Here is a 16,573-nt window from a genome sequence, read left to right on the forward strand (position 1 = left end):
ATGATCCAGTCATTAACTAATTTCATTCTTAAATATTAAATTCTTGTCCAGGCAGGGGGTATCTTAGTTGACTGTTTCTCCAACAAAAGGAAAAGTAAGCCAGGACTTAAAAGTGCTTTGTAGAACATCTTAATAAAATAGAAAACATGTGTTGACCAAAATTGAGTCAGCTTTATTTTAAAAAATTGGTTCTTTTTAAAGAGGAAGCCACTGAAGCTTGTTGTTTGTCTGTATCCAGGTTCTGTAGGTGCGACTAATATGAACGAGCACAGTTCCCGCTCTCATGCCATCTTCACCATCACTATTGAGTGCAGTGAGAAAGGTGTGGATGGAAATCAACATGTGCGAATGGGCAAGCTACACCTGGTCGACCTTGCGGTAAGCTGAACATGTCATGTGGTTGAACTTCGTTTACATGGACACCAATAATCCAATTTAAATAATAATAATAATAATAATAATAATAATAATAATAATAATAATAATTCATTTTATTTGTAAATGGCGCCTTTCTGCACACAAGCATCAACAGCCATAACAGAACAAATTAAAACAATTAATAAAACGTTGCCAAACAAGATTTTAAATGCATGTACGGAGTTGCTGGTCCAAACACATCATGAGTATTAAATAACATGATAAAAAATAAGTCTTGAGACCAGATTTAAAAGTGTGAAGTGATCCAGAGGAAGCGATTTCCATAGTCGAGGAGCCATGGAGCTGAAAGATCTGGCACCCATTGTGCTTAATTGAGTGTGGGGTGACACCAGTAAGAAAGAGTTGGCTGAGAAAGTTAGGTAAGATATATTGGAGCAAGATTATGAAGTGCCTTCAAAGTGAGTAGTAGTAAATTTTCATACAATTAAGATAATACTCTGATTTAGAATCTACCTTGTAAACAGAGATTTTATTTATTTATTATTATTATTATTATTATTTAATTAATTTAATCCGATTAAGGTCATAATTGAGCTAAACAGAAATCAAATTAAGACATGTGGAGTATGACGATTTTAGTCACATTATAGAAGTGCAGTACAGACATGTCAACACCTTAATCAAACTATTGTCGTCATGTAGGATTTTTTTCCCCATTTTGCGACAGTGTTGGACCTACCTAGTCAGAGAAGGAGCACAGACTCCTGCATCGTGAAATGCGGAGATTTTTTTCTTATACAGAGTGCAATATCAAATTCCATTAAAACAACACTCTTCCAGCAGTTCATACTCCCATCCAATATCTCAGTTTGTGACGGGGGCATGCATGCAATGTTCCTGAATAAAATTGAAAGTGGCAATGTGCAGTTAAAGTCAACAAATTAAAAATGAAACTCCGCAGGAAATGTGGATAACGTGGTGACACAATAATGTTAATCAAAATGTATGTTATCACATGTAAAACGGGATCATGAAAGGAACATTCAAAAAGCAACTCATGTAAACATCTTAATCATATTATCTTATTCAGATTAAGGCAAATAATTCGATTACTGGTGTCCATGTAAGCGTAGTCTGTGTTTCGGTTTCTGTTTTAGATTTAACTCTTTTCAATGTTCTTTTGCTCAGGGATCAGAACGGCAAGGAAAAACTGGTGCTACTGGTCAACGTCTTAAAGAGGCCACAAAAATCAACCTGTCCCTGTCCACCCTGGGAAATGTCATCTCTGCACTGGTGGATGGGAAAAGCACCCATGTGCCCTACAGGAACTCCAAACTCACTCGACTGTTACAGGACTCTCTAGGAGGAAACTCTAAAACCATGATGGTAGGAGTTTCTAATTGGCTGTTAATTTACTGAAATGAATTTGATCTGAAGTTCTGTACCAATAAAAATTTCTGTTTCAATGCAGTGTGCAAACATCGGCCCAGCAGATTACAACTACGATGAGACCATCAGCACTCTCCGTTACGCCAACCGTGCCAAAAACATCAAGAATAAGGCCAGAATTAACGAGGACCCCAAGGATGCACTTTTGCGCCAATTTCAGAAAGAAATTGAAGAGCTCAAGAAAAAACTTGAAGAAGGTACGGCACATCATTTTCGGAAATGTCATGTCATGTCAGAAATGTTCTCAAGGGGAGTCATTGGTTCTGGACTAACCTTGCTGAAGCTTGGGTTCAGAGCCAGATATAAGCATGTTCAGTTTGGAGAAATCCCCAGAGATAGAGTGCTTGTTTTGCTCAGGTGAGGAGATCTCGGGCTCTGATGGCAGCGGATCAGATGATATGGATGAAGATGAAGTTGGAGATGGAGGAGAGAGGCGGAGGAAACGAAGAGGTATGAATTTCCTCTCTTTTTTCTGATTTCAGGATTGGGCGGCATTAATCAAGTTCTCTGAGAAACATGAGGCAGCATGTGGTTATTATTTTACCACAAGCATTGCTTTAAATGTCATCTTCATTGTCTGCTGATAACATATCAGAGGTTTGTGTCATTTTTGAGCTCTTTAAATAATGATTTTTTTTAAATCTTTTTTTACAAAACATCATATAAACAATATAATAGAACATATAATAAAATAACAAGTTTATTCGAAAAGCTTTTATGTATGCTATAAACCTTTTTGTGCATTGCACACAGCCTGACGTCATCTTGGTTAAGATTTCTGGCTATCAGTAAAGGAAGAACCATGTGGCTTTGGTTTGTTGTCTAGACCACCAGATCAAACCGATTCAGTTTCATTGTGCGTCATATGCACATATAGTTAATGCCTGGCAGTGACTGCAGTATCTCTCACTGTCTAAAAATACTAATTAACGGGTTTGGTTCAACCAACTATCATTTCTTCCCCTCTCATCTTATTACAAACCCATACAACTTTTGTTGACCTTTACAACATGAATGAATCAATTCTGAGAGTTTTCGTTCCCAACCTTGAAAGTTTATCCATTTTAAATTCTGATGATGCTAAATTTACATTAAGAGATTAAGTAAATGTATATGAAATGATTGGTTTAATCCTTCTCAAAAGATATTGAATCCAGCTTAACTTTTTTTAAAGGGGACCTATTGTTCTACATTTTACAAGATATAAAATAAGTCTCAGATGTCTCTAGTGTTTGTATGTGAAGTTTCAGCCTCAAAATACCACACAAATACTTTTTATAACACTGTGAAATTGCCAATTATAGGCTACGATCCAAATTGTTCCGTTTTGGTGACTGTCACTTTAAATTAAAACGAGATTGTGCTCTTAGCACTCTTTAAAATGATCTTTAGCAGGTACAATGTTAAAACTACGATTCTTATGGCAGATGGCTGCTTCTCATTCGGGGCTGTTTATGCCAATAAGGGAAAGATGTAACTAGTGGGCGGGACTTTCTCCCCTCTGTTGACATGTACAAGTAAGTTTTTCTGCATGATAGTTCCCCTTTAAACCGTGCGCTCTCACCAAAATGTGCGAGAGTGTCAAAGTAGCCGGAAGTCATTTATTTTCTATGGCAGCCTGCGTTGATGAGCATCGAGCAGCAGTGTGGCGTCGAGAGTTGAAATCAAGTAAACTTTATGGTAATGAGCTATGACGCGGTTCGGCTTGAGAGGAGTCCAGAGAACACAGTCATTGTGAGCTTTTGTTTGACCACAGTTGTTCCCAAGGGTTTGATTATTGCCGTCGTTGGATTTCCAGTTATTTACGATGTTTTCTTACAGGGACATACAGTTACTGGCGAGTTGATGTGCATTAATGTGTTGTTTTCTTAAAAAAGCTGGAATCTCATGCTAACTATAATGACAGTTCAAAGCGTCAGAATATTTCAGACATGGACCCATATTGAATAAGTGGAACATAGCCACACCACACGCAACTTGATCTTCCATATTTTAATGAATTTGATCAACAACATTTTCACGCTAGAAAGCATGTTTTTATGCGGGAATGTAACTGATTTGCTGCAACGGCCCCTCTAAACACGAGATCAATGTAGTAAATTGTGAAGCTCTCGCCACCGGAGCAGAAAGGCAGACAGTGTTGTCGCTAGAGCGAACTTTAATGCTCTCACTGTACTTAATGTGAATGCACAGTCAGTCTCTCCAAACACTTGATTGAAATAAACCGTAATGTCAGAACTTTATTCTGCTCCAAAAAAAGAAGTACTGTAGCAGCATAAGCTCTATGAATTTGTGCCAGGCCTGATGATGATTTTCTCAGCATCATTGTTGGTCTGACCTTTTGCCTTCCGAAAATTGAGATATCTATCGGCCTCTTTCTGTGTGTCTTCGTCTGCATGTCTACTTCTGATAATTGTGGTGTGGTTTTTGGTGGGTGGTCTTTCAGCGTTTCTCTTTCTCTCTTGCAGACAGTGGCAGCAGTAGTTCAGACTCTGCCTGTTTTTTAGCACAGCACTTTGAGGAGAAATTCCACACTAGTGAGTGGGAGCAGCACATAAACCCTACCACCACATGTGCTCCCTTATTGACCTTCCCCAAATCCACAATCCCTTAAGCACTCTTCACATGTGAGCATATATTTTGGGAAGCAATAAGCGGAGAAGTCTATCAAGCTCACCAAGGCTATTACAGTAGATGCATCTATTAAACACAGTGAAACAGGAATGTGGTGAAATATAATGTATAGTATAACTGTTGTCAGTTTTAATATATTTACAAGATATTCTTTTAATAGCAGAGCAGCATTTTCTATTTCCAATTATTTTTACATTTTATTTCTGCATTACATGTCTTTGTGCACAGTGCTTACTACTTTTATTATTAGTTAGGGATGCTCATTTCTGTTAATTTTGCCAACCGACAACCGCCGCTCGTTAATCGAATATTAACAGTTAACTTTTCAGATTAATATTAAAATATTATTATTTTTTAAATGACATGTCCATTTTGTGACTGACACATTGAATAGCATTTTAAAATACTGATTTATTTTAACATGCGAACATATGAACAACCAGGGGTGCTGCTAGGGGGGGACGATTCTAAGGGCCCATACATTTTAGGGGGCCCCCAGAGACATTATCAAGGGCCCGCTCCTACACCTCCGCACACCCCCAACCCGCACTCCCGTTCTGTTTTTCACTTAAATGACAAATTTAGATTACAAAACGAAAATACTGACTGGATTCTTTTTAAGAACCAGCATAGGCTGTTTTTTCCCCATCATATATTATTTTTTCTTCCGTCAAATAAAAATATCAGGCTACCTCAAATCCATTGCTCCACGAAAAATAGGCTGAAGCATTTAATTAATGCACCGCTCTAATTCTTATATCATAAGCCTCTGTCAACATTTTTAATATAAGTCATTAAAGATTAAAGATTTTGTCTTGAGCATCTGATTTTACCCTAGAGTTTGTGTGCTTTTATTTCCCCTGTCATTTGCGGTTCATGTGCGCACGCTGCGTGTGATAAAAGACATTGACGAGGCTCATATGTTGACTTTTTGTAAAGTATAGGCTACTATAGCATATAACAATTTTGTTGTTTACATGTGCTATTGCATTCATTTAGATACATGTTTCAGAACCTTTAAAATGAAAGCTTCAGTTTGGTGTGGCCGATCACACCTAACTAGGTTTGGGCAGTGTCGACCAATTTGGCATTGCACAATGTCATCATCACGATGGACGATAGCATCGTTGTTGTAGGTGGCTGTGAATTTTTTATTTTATTTTTTTTATGTGAAGCTGCTTTGACACAATCTACATTGTAAAAGCGCTATACAAATAAAGGTGAATTGAACTGAATTAATTAATTATGAATAATTAATTAATAAACTCTAATTAATTATAAATTATAATAAAAAATTTATTATTTGTAGCCTACCGTTTCAACTACCTGACCCAAATGGTCTTTGTTTTATCCATAACCAAATCATAAATTACTAAAAATAAGTTACACACAACTAACCACCTGTCAATCACTTTTTCCACGGGACTCTGGCATGAATAGGCAGAGTGATCTGTGTCATTATGACGTAGTTGAAAAACTTGGTTGATTAAAAAAGGTGCACAATCAACAGGAACCAACCAACAGTATCTGAGGTTTTCGCTAAAATTACTAAGTACAAGCCTGAAAGCGAAAGATTGTTGAAAGATGGTTGCTGCGACGGGGACGGGTTGGAGGGTCGCGATGCCGGCTCAGCATCATAATGTCTATTAGCCATCGGCAATGGATGATGGCATTGTTTATCGACCCAACCCTACACCTAACACGCTTTTCCATTTAAAAAATGCAAGGCGCACCACACTGCCTTTTTGTTGACATGAAAAAAAGAAACATGGTGTGCTTTTTTACAGTATGTCACTAGGAAGCTAGCAGCTGCGTATTGTGCGCCAGTGTTGTTGTCAATGTTGTTATGATTGTAATATTTAATAATATTGTGATATTCAAGATTTGTAAAGTAATCCAGCTCTGGATAACTTGAAACAGTGACCGCTAGTCTCTTCTCCATCTTTAAAAGTTCTCCGTAGTCCTCTTGACAACACAGACACTGCTGTCACCTCAAGGGAAACCCTACCTCTGCTTTCATTGGATTGAAGAATGAAAAAATGCGAGTCACGTAGGGCACATAAGCAGTCGCAACCATTAGTGATACCATTAATCAGTTAAAAACGCACCCTTTCGGTTAACGGTTAATCGATTATTTTGAGCATCCTTAATATTAGTATTAGGATTATTATTATTATCATTATTATCATTTTTGAAAGCAGTTGTGCAGCTTAATTATTTTGTGGAAGCTGTAAAAAAAAGTTTTTTGTAACAGAAATAGAAATCTTTGTAATTTCATTGCCATTATTTGTGTCTGAATTATATTATTAATTTCTTTCCCCAAAAAACAACTCATTTTAGCAGTGGTGTTTACCTCTGTAGTAACTCTCAAAACAGTAGTTTACACAACAAAAATTAAATGTAATAAAACCCAGACTGAACTTTAGTTGATCAAACTCTAATGCGACACCTGCTGCTTATTTTATAATCAACCCAGCTTGTAATATCTTTTAATAAATGACATTATCTTACAGTGATTATCATAAAGCAGATGTGTAATAAGTTGAATCAGTAGGTAGCAGCAGACCGGTGACACAGCAGAGGCTGAATATAGGACAGCTTCACTTCTTCCGACAGCCGACAGGAACTCTATATATGGTTTGCAGGCATCATCATCTTTCTCTGTGAAAATGCATTTGATTACTTCATCTTTATCATCTGCCTTTCTGGTGCATCTCTCCACATCAACTGCTGTCTCATTTCATGCTGACCCAATTTAAGCCATGGTTCCTCTTTATAAGACGCACACACAAAGAAACATGTAGATGATAATTGATATGTGCTTGTGTTTTCTGTCTTCTTGCTCAATCTGCTGGCCATGTGACTTCTCTGCTTTAAATTCAAGACCTAAGAGGTTGGTTTTATGATCTCTGTTACAGCCTGACCTCCCTCCAACCTTTAGAAACGTGCTTTGTTTTACCCTGAGTTTTACCGTTCCACAAATAAGATGTTCAGATGGAACAAAACGTCTTCAGATTTAATTTGTTCACCCCAAAATGTAAGGTCTGTTATCATTTAATGACCTACGTGTCATTCCATCTTCGGAACAAAAATGTTCTCATCAGTCATAATTAATCACTTTGTCATCCGCCTTTGGACACCTCATGTGACAAATGACTGAGCCAGCAGCAAATTTAATATGCAAGCACATCAGATAGTGAGGAAATTCTTTAGAGATTATGTAAAGTTTTATGCTGCCGTGTGGGCAGTGGAAATCTAACTTTTGCAAGCAAAAAGATGAATTTCAAGACTGCTACAACAAAATACTGCAATTTTTTTATTTTTTATAAAACCAAAACAACAGATGTATGGATTATTCTTTGTAAATGCACTGGTATATTTTGGTGATGGCTAAAAATACATTGTATGGATCACAATTATAGATTTTTCTTTAATGCCAAAAATGATTAGAATATTATGTGAAAATCATGTTCCTGGAGATTATTTTAATGCATCTTCTTCTGTAACTATATCAACTTAGTTTTAGATGAGTAAAATACATAGCTAAATACTTGCATTTAAAGGCAATTTTCTCAATACTTGATATCTTTTGACCCTCGGATACCAGATTTTCTATCTTGACCAACTATTGTCCTATCTTAACAAACTATATATGTATGCTATATATGCATACTATGCTACTGTATATATGCATACTTCTAAAGTAAATATCAAAACAACATCCAACCTTATGCCTAGACCACACTACAAGATTTTAAAGGGTCATGAAACCCCCACTTTTAGTTCAAGCCTAGAATTTTTTGGAACGCTGTGAGCAGGGGGAGGAGTGGAAGTGGCCGGCAGAGCAGGGTAGAAAGAGGGGGGAGAACAACTGTCAGGGTGCACAAAATCAGACTAAAAATGTGAGGAGACCCATGATTTTATAGTTTACACAGTTAAAATGCAATGATATAAACAGCAAGTAATTTAATGCCCTGCTACATATATGATAATGTAATTTCATGCAATATATACACATAATCACTATTTGTTATATGACTATGCCTCATTTACATTAGCAGCGGCTTTGTAGCTGCCTGTTGCTCTGTCTGGTGACCTGCTGCAAACGCAGCTCTGTGTAGGTCTACAGCACGGAGAATACAACCGACCCCTGATCATACAACTGACCCCTGATCATGTGAGCCCTACTGGTGCTCCTATTGGCTGTGGCTCAAGAAAGTCACTCTTCATTTGCATAAAGTTTAATGATTCTTAAATTTGTCGAGTCACTTGGCATGCCTACCTGGTCACCAATGATCACTGTCGCTCGCATAGATGGAGGTCGCCGGAAGTCGCTCACTCTCCAGTGAAATGAACGGTCGCTTGTCGCTTTGCCACTACGAGTCGCTTGTTGTGTGAATAAGACTTTCTAAAGATAATCATGTTTATATAAACACTATAAATGAAAAGGACTTCTCTCTTCCTATCTATTTCAACCATTTGCCCCGCCGGTAATCTGGAAGATTTTAGACATAGTCAAACACAGCAGCACAGATAAGCGATGTGTCTGAATGGTAACAAACTAAACTGATAAAAGACGTCTGCCCGTTTAAATTCTCATACAGCTCTCCCAACAAAAATACTTGCTACACAGAAACAGCTTTGCTGTATCGGCCCTGACAGCATTGTGGGGAAACCTATGCAACATACCCCATGGATCATGGAAACAAACACATACGACCCTTCATGAATGGTTAAATACTGTGCCGTGCGCAACCGCGGTCTCACAGCTTGGCAGGTCTGTCTTCGGAAAGCACGTGCTCTCATGAATAATCAAGAAGTAGGGTCTTCTCATAGTATAAGAAAACTTAGCTACTGTATAAATAATAATGAGGAACCGACACGTCAATATTGGACAGGCAGACGAGCACTACGTCACAGATTTTGACCCAGCCCCTAAAAATTATTTTAAACCCGGAAGATGAAATTAGCTGACAAAAGCTCAGGTTTATCCATGATTAAAGCTAACAGGTTCTAACAGTGTCTTAATTGATGCTCAGCACAAACAAATCTGTTAAAAAGTACAAAAAAAACCTTTAATCCCGAGTTAATGAGCTTATCAGCTTTATTTGTTTATAACTCTTTATAACTCAACGACGCATCAAAGAGGCTCACTGATGTGCACAACAAATATCTATCATGTCAATATATCTATACCAGTCAGCTGAATCATGTGCTGTCAGCCAATGTGAGGGCAATTGATGCATTGACCATTCTGTTCACATGCTCAACAGAAATGTCTGTGATTGATTGCTAAAATGATCATTGATTCATGTTCTCTACGAAGCGACACTGTGAGAGCGTTTGAAAGCCATGTCTATCAGCTGAACCGAGCACACACTGTATATAAGTCATCCACTGATGGATCAACTGTGTAACGCGGCTTTCAGAGATATAACCAACTACTGCCGAGCAATGGCTGGCTGTCTTTCTGATGACTGAATTTCCACGATAGCGATATGGGCGACGACTTTGTGTGTGTTTAATAATAATAATAATGATTATTATTATTATTTCAATTAAAATTATTATTGTAAGATAATATAACTTGTTTCACAATTATAGTGATGTGGCTTTATCTGTTTTAAAATGTAATGGCAAGTAATCTTTCTGAAGAAACTAGTCATTTCTGTTGATCTTCTTATCTGTATTTTCAAAATGTGTCAGGGAGGAAGAAGGTGTCTCCTGACAAGATGGTGGAGATGCAGGCCAAGATAGAAGAGGAGCGGAAGGCACTCGAGGCCAAACTCGACATGGAGGAGGAGGAGAGGAACAAAGCACGTGCAGAGCTTGAGAAAAGAGAGAAGGACCTTCTTAAAGCCCAGTAAGTTGTTATAATGTACAGCATAAAAACACCAAAAAAATAAACTTTGGTATAGGAGGCTTTAGATACCCTTTTTCTAGCCAGGCGATTTGAGTGCAGGTTCCGAGCCTAATTTCAAATCAGTCCTCTGTATTTTTCTCTGTTACGTCCTTTAGATGTTATTTATAAACTAAGGGTATTTCGACATTACATATAAAAGTTTTGTGTGCGTGTAACCAGTGAATGGAGAAATACCAACTGAAGATCGAATATCATTGCAAGTGATTATTTACTGCCCATACAAAAGCATGAAAAGAAACATCTTCAATGTATCAAACATCTTAACTAAACTAACTAAAAAGCAAAACATACACAAAACAACACTCTCCTAAACCTAATGAAATATTACAAAAATGGATCTGAGTGTTGTAAATGTATATTGTGCGACTTCTACACCCTCTCCTAGGTATTACTCAAAGTATCAGTTAACTGGATGAGTTCATGAACAAACTGTGTTGGCAATCTCAATAGATTTTAGACCAGAGCATTTGTCACAGCCAGACAAAACCACATTCTCTCAGACTAGTCCTCGCAAGAGAGACTGTCCTCACAGAGACCGCCATTGCAGTTTGGGCCAGCTTTTAAATGCTACGCCAACCAGCGATTGATTTTGTGAACCTAGTGTCAGCATCCAACGTCTTCAGCTCGAAATGGGATCCTTCAATGTCATAAATGTTCGTAACTGTAACACGTGTAAAACGACACATCCGCATACAAACAGAAACGCACACACATAACCCCAATGTACTGTGCGTTCTGCAGGTTAACGTAACATTCTCGATGAAATAAAAGTAGTTTGTAAGTAGAACCAAAAAACTGATTGTCTAGAAGGAGAATAGCCATTTTGATCAGAGACCGGGTTAACATGAGCTATAGGGCTGTACGATTAATCGAGTTGCAATCGCAATTTGAAATGTTGCGATATGAAATATGTATTATTTAATTTCCCTCACCCAGAGCAAATGCTTGACTGCCGTCTGTGTGTGACAGTCTTACTAGCTAATTGAGTGAGCACACTTTCGTTCTGCTCAATCAGAATTGCACAACTAAACTATGCGGAATGTCCAAAATAAAAACAAACAGAAAAGCGCGGACGAGTGGGATCATGGCGTCGGCCGCTTCAGAAGCATCTATAGACAAATTAATATCAAAGAAAAACAGCACGTCAGTAATATGGGACTATATTAAGGTTTCAAAGTCACAGACACCAAACAAAAACAGGTCATTTTTCGCAGAATTGTTGCCACAGCACAAGAAAATACAACCACCAGCACCTAAACAAGCACCACAGGCGGCTATATGAGGAGTGTCTTGCTAAAAGTCAACTAAAAGTATTGTCAATGACACTCAATCTAGTAGCTAGCAACAGCAAAGTACAGTTTCAGAGTTGTTTGCTAATATAAGTTAATATATTTTTTAAGTTCCTATTTTTAACTAACACTCGCTGTATTTTAGCAGAAAGTAGCTACGATACAGATTATTGAGCTGAAGCTTGACTACAAAAAATTGCAAATCGAATCGCAATATCTGTCAAAAAAATAAATAAATCACAATTAGATATTTTTCCCAAATCCCACAGTCCTAATGAGCTGCAAAACAAACAGAAACATTTGTCTATACAACTTACTGTGAGCAGTAAGAACATCTTAGTTTTAGCGTGTTTGGATGGTAATTGGTTCGCTATTCCATGAAAATCTTGGATTAAAGCAATGCAAGATCCACCAGTGTCGACGGTATATTTGTTGCAAATAGGTAATAGTTCACACAAAAATGAACATTTCCTCATCATTTACTTACACTCAAGTGACTACATTTTTAAAATTAATTTCTTTCTTGTGTTAAACACAAAGATGTTATTGTGAGAAATGGAAAAAAAAAAAACAGCCATTCACAGCCATAGTAGGAATACAAAACACTATGGAGGTCAATGGTGGCTGTGTTTTTCCCTCAACTTTCTTCAGTATATCTTCTCTTGTGTTTAACAATAAAAATGGATGGTGATTAAATGATGACAATGTTCATTTTTAGGGGGAATTAACCCTTTAAGTGTTGCTGAGGGAAAAATTAGTTTGTTTTTCTCACTTACCAGTAGAACCAATTACAAATCATCAAAAACATTACCTCTAAACTAGCACCCAGCTCATGAAGGGGGAGAGTAAAAGAGACCAGATCCTGGAATAAACTGTTTCACAGACAGTGAGAAAAGAGGTGATGCTGCGAAGCATATTATGAGAAGAGGAATGTGTTTTTTGACCTTGGATTCGTGTAAGCCTCTTGTAGGAGACCTCCAAAACTAAATGAGCGACCTTTAAAATGGCATAATGGGGGCAATTTATTACAGCTAGTGTATAATAGTGTCATGCTTTGTGCTGTTTCCTGTATCTCAGACAGGAGCATCACTTACTACTGGAGAAGCTGTCTGCTCTGGAGAAGAGGGTCATTGTTGGTGGGGTTGATTTATTGGCTAAGGCTGAGGAGCAAGAGAAGCTTCTGGAAGAATCCAACAATGAGCTGGAGGAGAGGAGGAAGAGGGCAGAGCAGCTCCGCAGAGAACTGGAAGAAAAAGAGGTAGAGATGATGATGATGATGATGATGATATTTGTTTGTAAAACCGCATCAATGAACAGTAATTAATGTCTGTCTGTCTCTCTGAAATAGCAAGAGCGCTTGGACATTGAGGAGAAATACACCAGTTTACAGGAAGAGGCTCAAGGCAAGACCAAGAAACTGAAGAAAGTGTGGACAATGTTGATGGCTGCAAAATCTGAGGTATGGTTCATTTCATGTGCTTTTAAAAATAGATAGATATAGATTGCATGATATTGCACCCGGGATAAGGCTGTCTCTTCTTGTTTAGATGGCTGATCTGCAGCAAGAGCATCACAGAGAGATTGAAGGTCTGCTGGAAAACATCCGGCAGTTGAGCAGAGAGCTGCGTCTGCAGATGCTCATCATTGATAACTTCATTCCTCAGGAATATCAGGTCTGAGTTTATGTTTGTGCATGTGCAGTGAAAAGCTCTTGACATATCGCATATTTAGGTTGTCAAGTGTTATCATGTGAAGCACATGAATAATGTACTAATTAAAGAATGTCATAAAGGTTTTCTAGACCTGTTATTTTTGCATCTAAAATTACTTAAAATGTTTAGTGGGAACACAGGTCCTTGTTGGTTAATTTCTGTTTCATACTAGCAATCCAAATCATACCTCAACTAACATAATAAATTGCACCCAGGGTTAATATAGTTAACTCAATAAAAAATGGTATTCATCAGGAACTAAATAATTCATAACTAAATATTTCTCCATTGTATTCACTTGAACTAAAATCTAAAACATTTATAAATAGAACAAAAATTATTCAACCTATATATGCATGTAAAAAAACAGAACAAACATCACTATTATATTAAATTTGTTCTTGTTGCATCATATTTATTTAGTTTAGTACTAATGTTTTCTATTTCTGCACTAAAACTTCACTTCATGCTTCAGCAAATGCATAATTAAACATGCAAATCCTTGTTGCTTTTCCGCTGTTTGATTAGATTAATCAGATATTTTTACTGATAATGAAAAGTGTGAACTGCTGCACTTGCACTAAAAAAGTGAAAAGCGCAATGCTGAGCTGGTAAATAATCTTCAGAGAAAGTCTTAAAGGGACCGTTCACCCACAAATGAACACTGTCATGTTGTTCCAAATTTGTTTGACTTTTTTTGTTCTGTGGAAAAAGCAATGACACATTAAGATATATTTTTGATAAACAAATGAAGTATACACAGTATCTTTTTTTTATTATTTCAATGCAAGGTTGATGGTAATATGCAAGACATGGGGGGTAGTATTGCAATCTTGATCCAGAAAATAATCTTATAAATATTAAAAATATCTGTATTTTATAACTGAATATAAAATATAAAAATAATAACTGTAAATATCATACAGATCAACAGTTTAACACAACATTCCAATCAAAGAATAATATAGCAGAAGCTTATATGCCAACTTCCATAGTATAAAAGAATATATAAAACAATTCAAGAGTTATTTTAATATTATAGCGATATCAGAAACATGGATTTATGGTAAAAAAGGTATGGAGTTTGAGATAGAAGGGTATGAACTAAATTGTAAAAATAGGGAGAACAGAAATGGAGGAGGTGTGATGATATATGTGGATAAGAGTCTGAATTATAAGGTGTTGGACAGTATGACTTTTGCTATTGATGATCTATTGGAATCCATAACTGTGGAAATATGTATAGAAAGGACAATGGATATTGTAATGAGTTGTGTTTACAGAACTCCTGGATTAGATGTTGGACTGTTTAGTGAATTGATGGAAAATATTTTACAAGATCCTCACAAAAACATTTATATGTGGAGATTACAATATTGATTTGCTAAATCCAAAACGGCACAAAAAAGAAGCCTTTGTTAATACAATGTATAGTATGGGATTATATCCTAATATTATTGATTAACGAATTATATCTCACAGTGCAACAGTGATAGGTAATATTTTTACAAACATCATGAAGTCTGGTTTAGAGAGTGGATTACTTTATAATGATATAACTGATCATTTACCAGTTTTTATTGTTTATCAATGTCAGTATATAAGGTATGAGGATACTTGTTATTCTACATACAAAAGGTTACTGACAACTTCTAATATAAATGCATTTAAAAGTGAATTATTGAAACAAAATTGGAGAACAGTGTATGAAGAGGTTGATAGCCATAAAGCAAATGAAACATTTTTAAATATTTTCATTTCATTATACGATAAACATGGCCCAATAGTACATTTTAATTATAAACAAAAGCAAATATTAAGTCCGTGGATTACAAAAGGTTTATTAAATGCATGCAAAAAGAAAAATACACTTTACAGACAATTTATTAAGTATCGTGCCTCAGAGGCTGAAAATAGATATAAAAAGTATAAGAATAAATTAGTTACTATTATTAGAAAAAGTAAAAAGGAATACCATAATAAAATATTAGATGATATTAGAAATAATTTGAAAGGCTTATGGAATATATTAAATAAAATGATAAGAAATGGAACTGATAGTAAAAATATAAATTATCTTGAATATTTCATTGAAAGTGACCATAAAATAAATAATAAAGAAGAAATAGTCAATTGTTTCAATACATTTTTTTATAAATGTGGGACCAGAATTGGTCAAAAATATCAATGATTTGGTAAAAACAAAAGGGGTGGATATTTATTTGACTGAGAGAAATCCCTATTCTATCTTTGTTTAAGTAGTAGATAAAAAGGAAGTAATAGGTAAAGAAATGTAAAAATAAATCGTCCATGGATTGGAATAATATCGATATTTATGTAATTAAGAAAGTGATTGAAGACATTGTAGAACCATTAACCTATATTTGTAATAGATCTTTCTAGAATTTTTTGTGTCCTAAATGACTCCATGCACTTAAACCATAGACTTTTAAAAAACGATGGACATAGTATCTGTGATATCACCCATACGTTTCTGAAGAGCGCAAATGAAGCTACAAGTGGCCATGGCCAACTGTCAGCATTTTGATCGTGCGTCATCGCACTGACCGGGGATAACAGAAAAAGGGCAAAGAGACAAAGCATGAGCAGAGCTACAGATGCATGCTAGCACTTTGCTTAGACAGGCTTTTCTTTGGGAGAAACCTTAACAGTCTATGGGAGAGATGCTTAATACTTCATAATCTGCAATTCGTTTGTGTTCTGACCACTTGTGCTTGGTTGTATACTATATCAATAAAGTGTTTAGTCTTTTAAAAACACTGTTGTACTACATTTAGCCACTAAGCATTGTTCTTATGACGTCTTTCTACAGAAAGAAAAATCCTAATTACTTCCAAATACTTTAGATGTAGTCTGTGTTAGTAAATGCAGTGCTGTTTATGACGTTTCAGATGACTGTTCTAAAGCCTACAGCTCATCAATCTGTCAGATTCTAAAGTGCAGGTCTAAAAAAAATTATAAATGATCAATTATCTTAAATAAAACAAATACATCTATGAATACTGGTATATTAGTATAAAAGAATTTCACTCACCAGGGTAATGGAGACCTCTTGAATGGTTTGTGAGCACAATTAAGTGCACAGCATGCCATATAGTCTGATAATTGTAAGAAATAATTCCAAAGGAAATTGACTGTTTAAAGCTACATGAAACAAAACAAAAAAA

The 16,573-nt window shown here is 36.2% G+C and overlaps 1 protein-coding gene across 1 annotated transcript in view; it reads left to right on the plus strand.

Moving 5' to 3' along the window:
- The window catches only part of kif3a (kinesin family member 3A), a 32,003-nt gene that overhangs the window by 9,796 nt on the left and 5,634 nt on the right, over positions 1 to 16,573 (plus strand). Inside the window, exons 6-13 of the mRNA XM_056472419.1 lie at positions 239 to 378; positions 1,567 to 1,764; positions 1,850 to 2,024; positions 2,185 to 2,277; positions 10,168 to 10,324; positions 12,751 to 12,931; positions 13,022 to 13,132; positions 13,221 to 13,346. Of these exons, the coding sequence (XP_056328394.1) occupies positions 239 to 378; positions 1,567 to 1,764; positions 1,850 to 2,024; positions 2,185 to 2,277; positions 10,168 to 10,324; positions 12,751 to 12,931; positions 13,022 to 13,132; positions 13,221 to 13,346 (1,181 nt within the window). The remainder of the gene's footprint in view (positions 1 to 238; positions 379 to 1,566; positions 1,765 to 1,849; positions 2,025 to 2,184; positions 2,278 to 10,167; positions 10,325 to 12,750; positions 12,932 to 13,021; positions 13,133 to 13,220; positions 13,347 to 16,573) is intronic.

This window comes from Danio aesculapii, chromosome 14 (genome assembly GCF_903798145.1).
Source record: "Danio aesculapii chromosome 14, fDanAes4.1, whole genome shotgun sequence".
Taxonomy (NCBI): domain Eukaryota; kingdom Metazoa; phylum Chordata; class Actinopteri; order Cypriniformes; family Danionidae; genus Danio; species Danio aesculapii.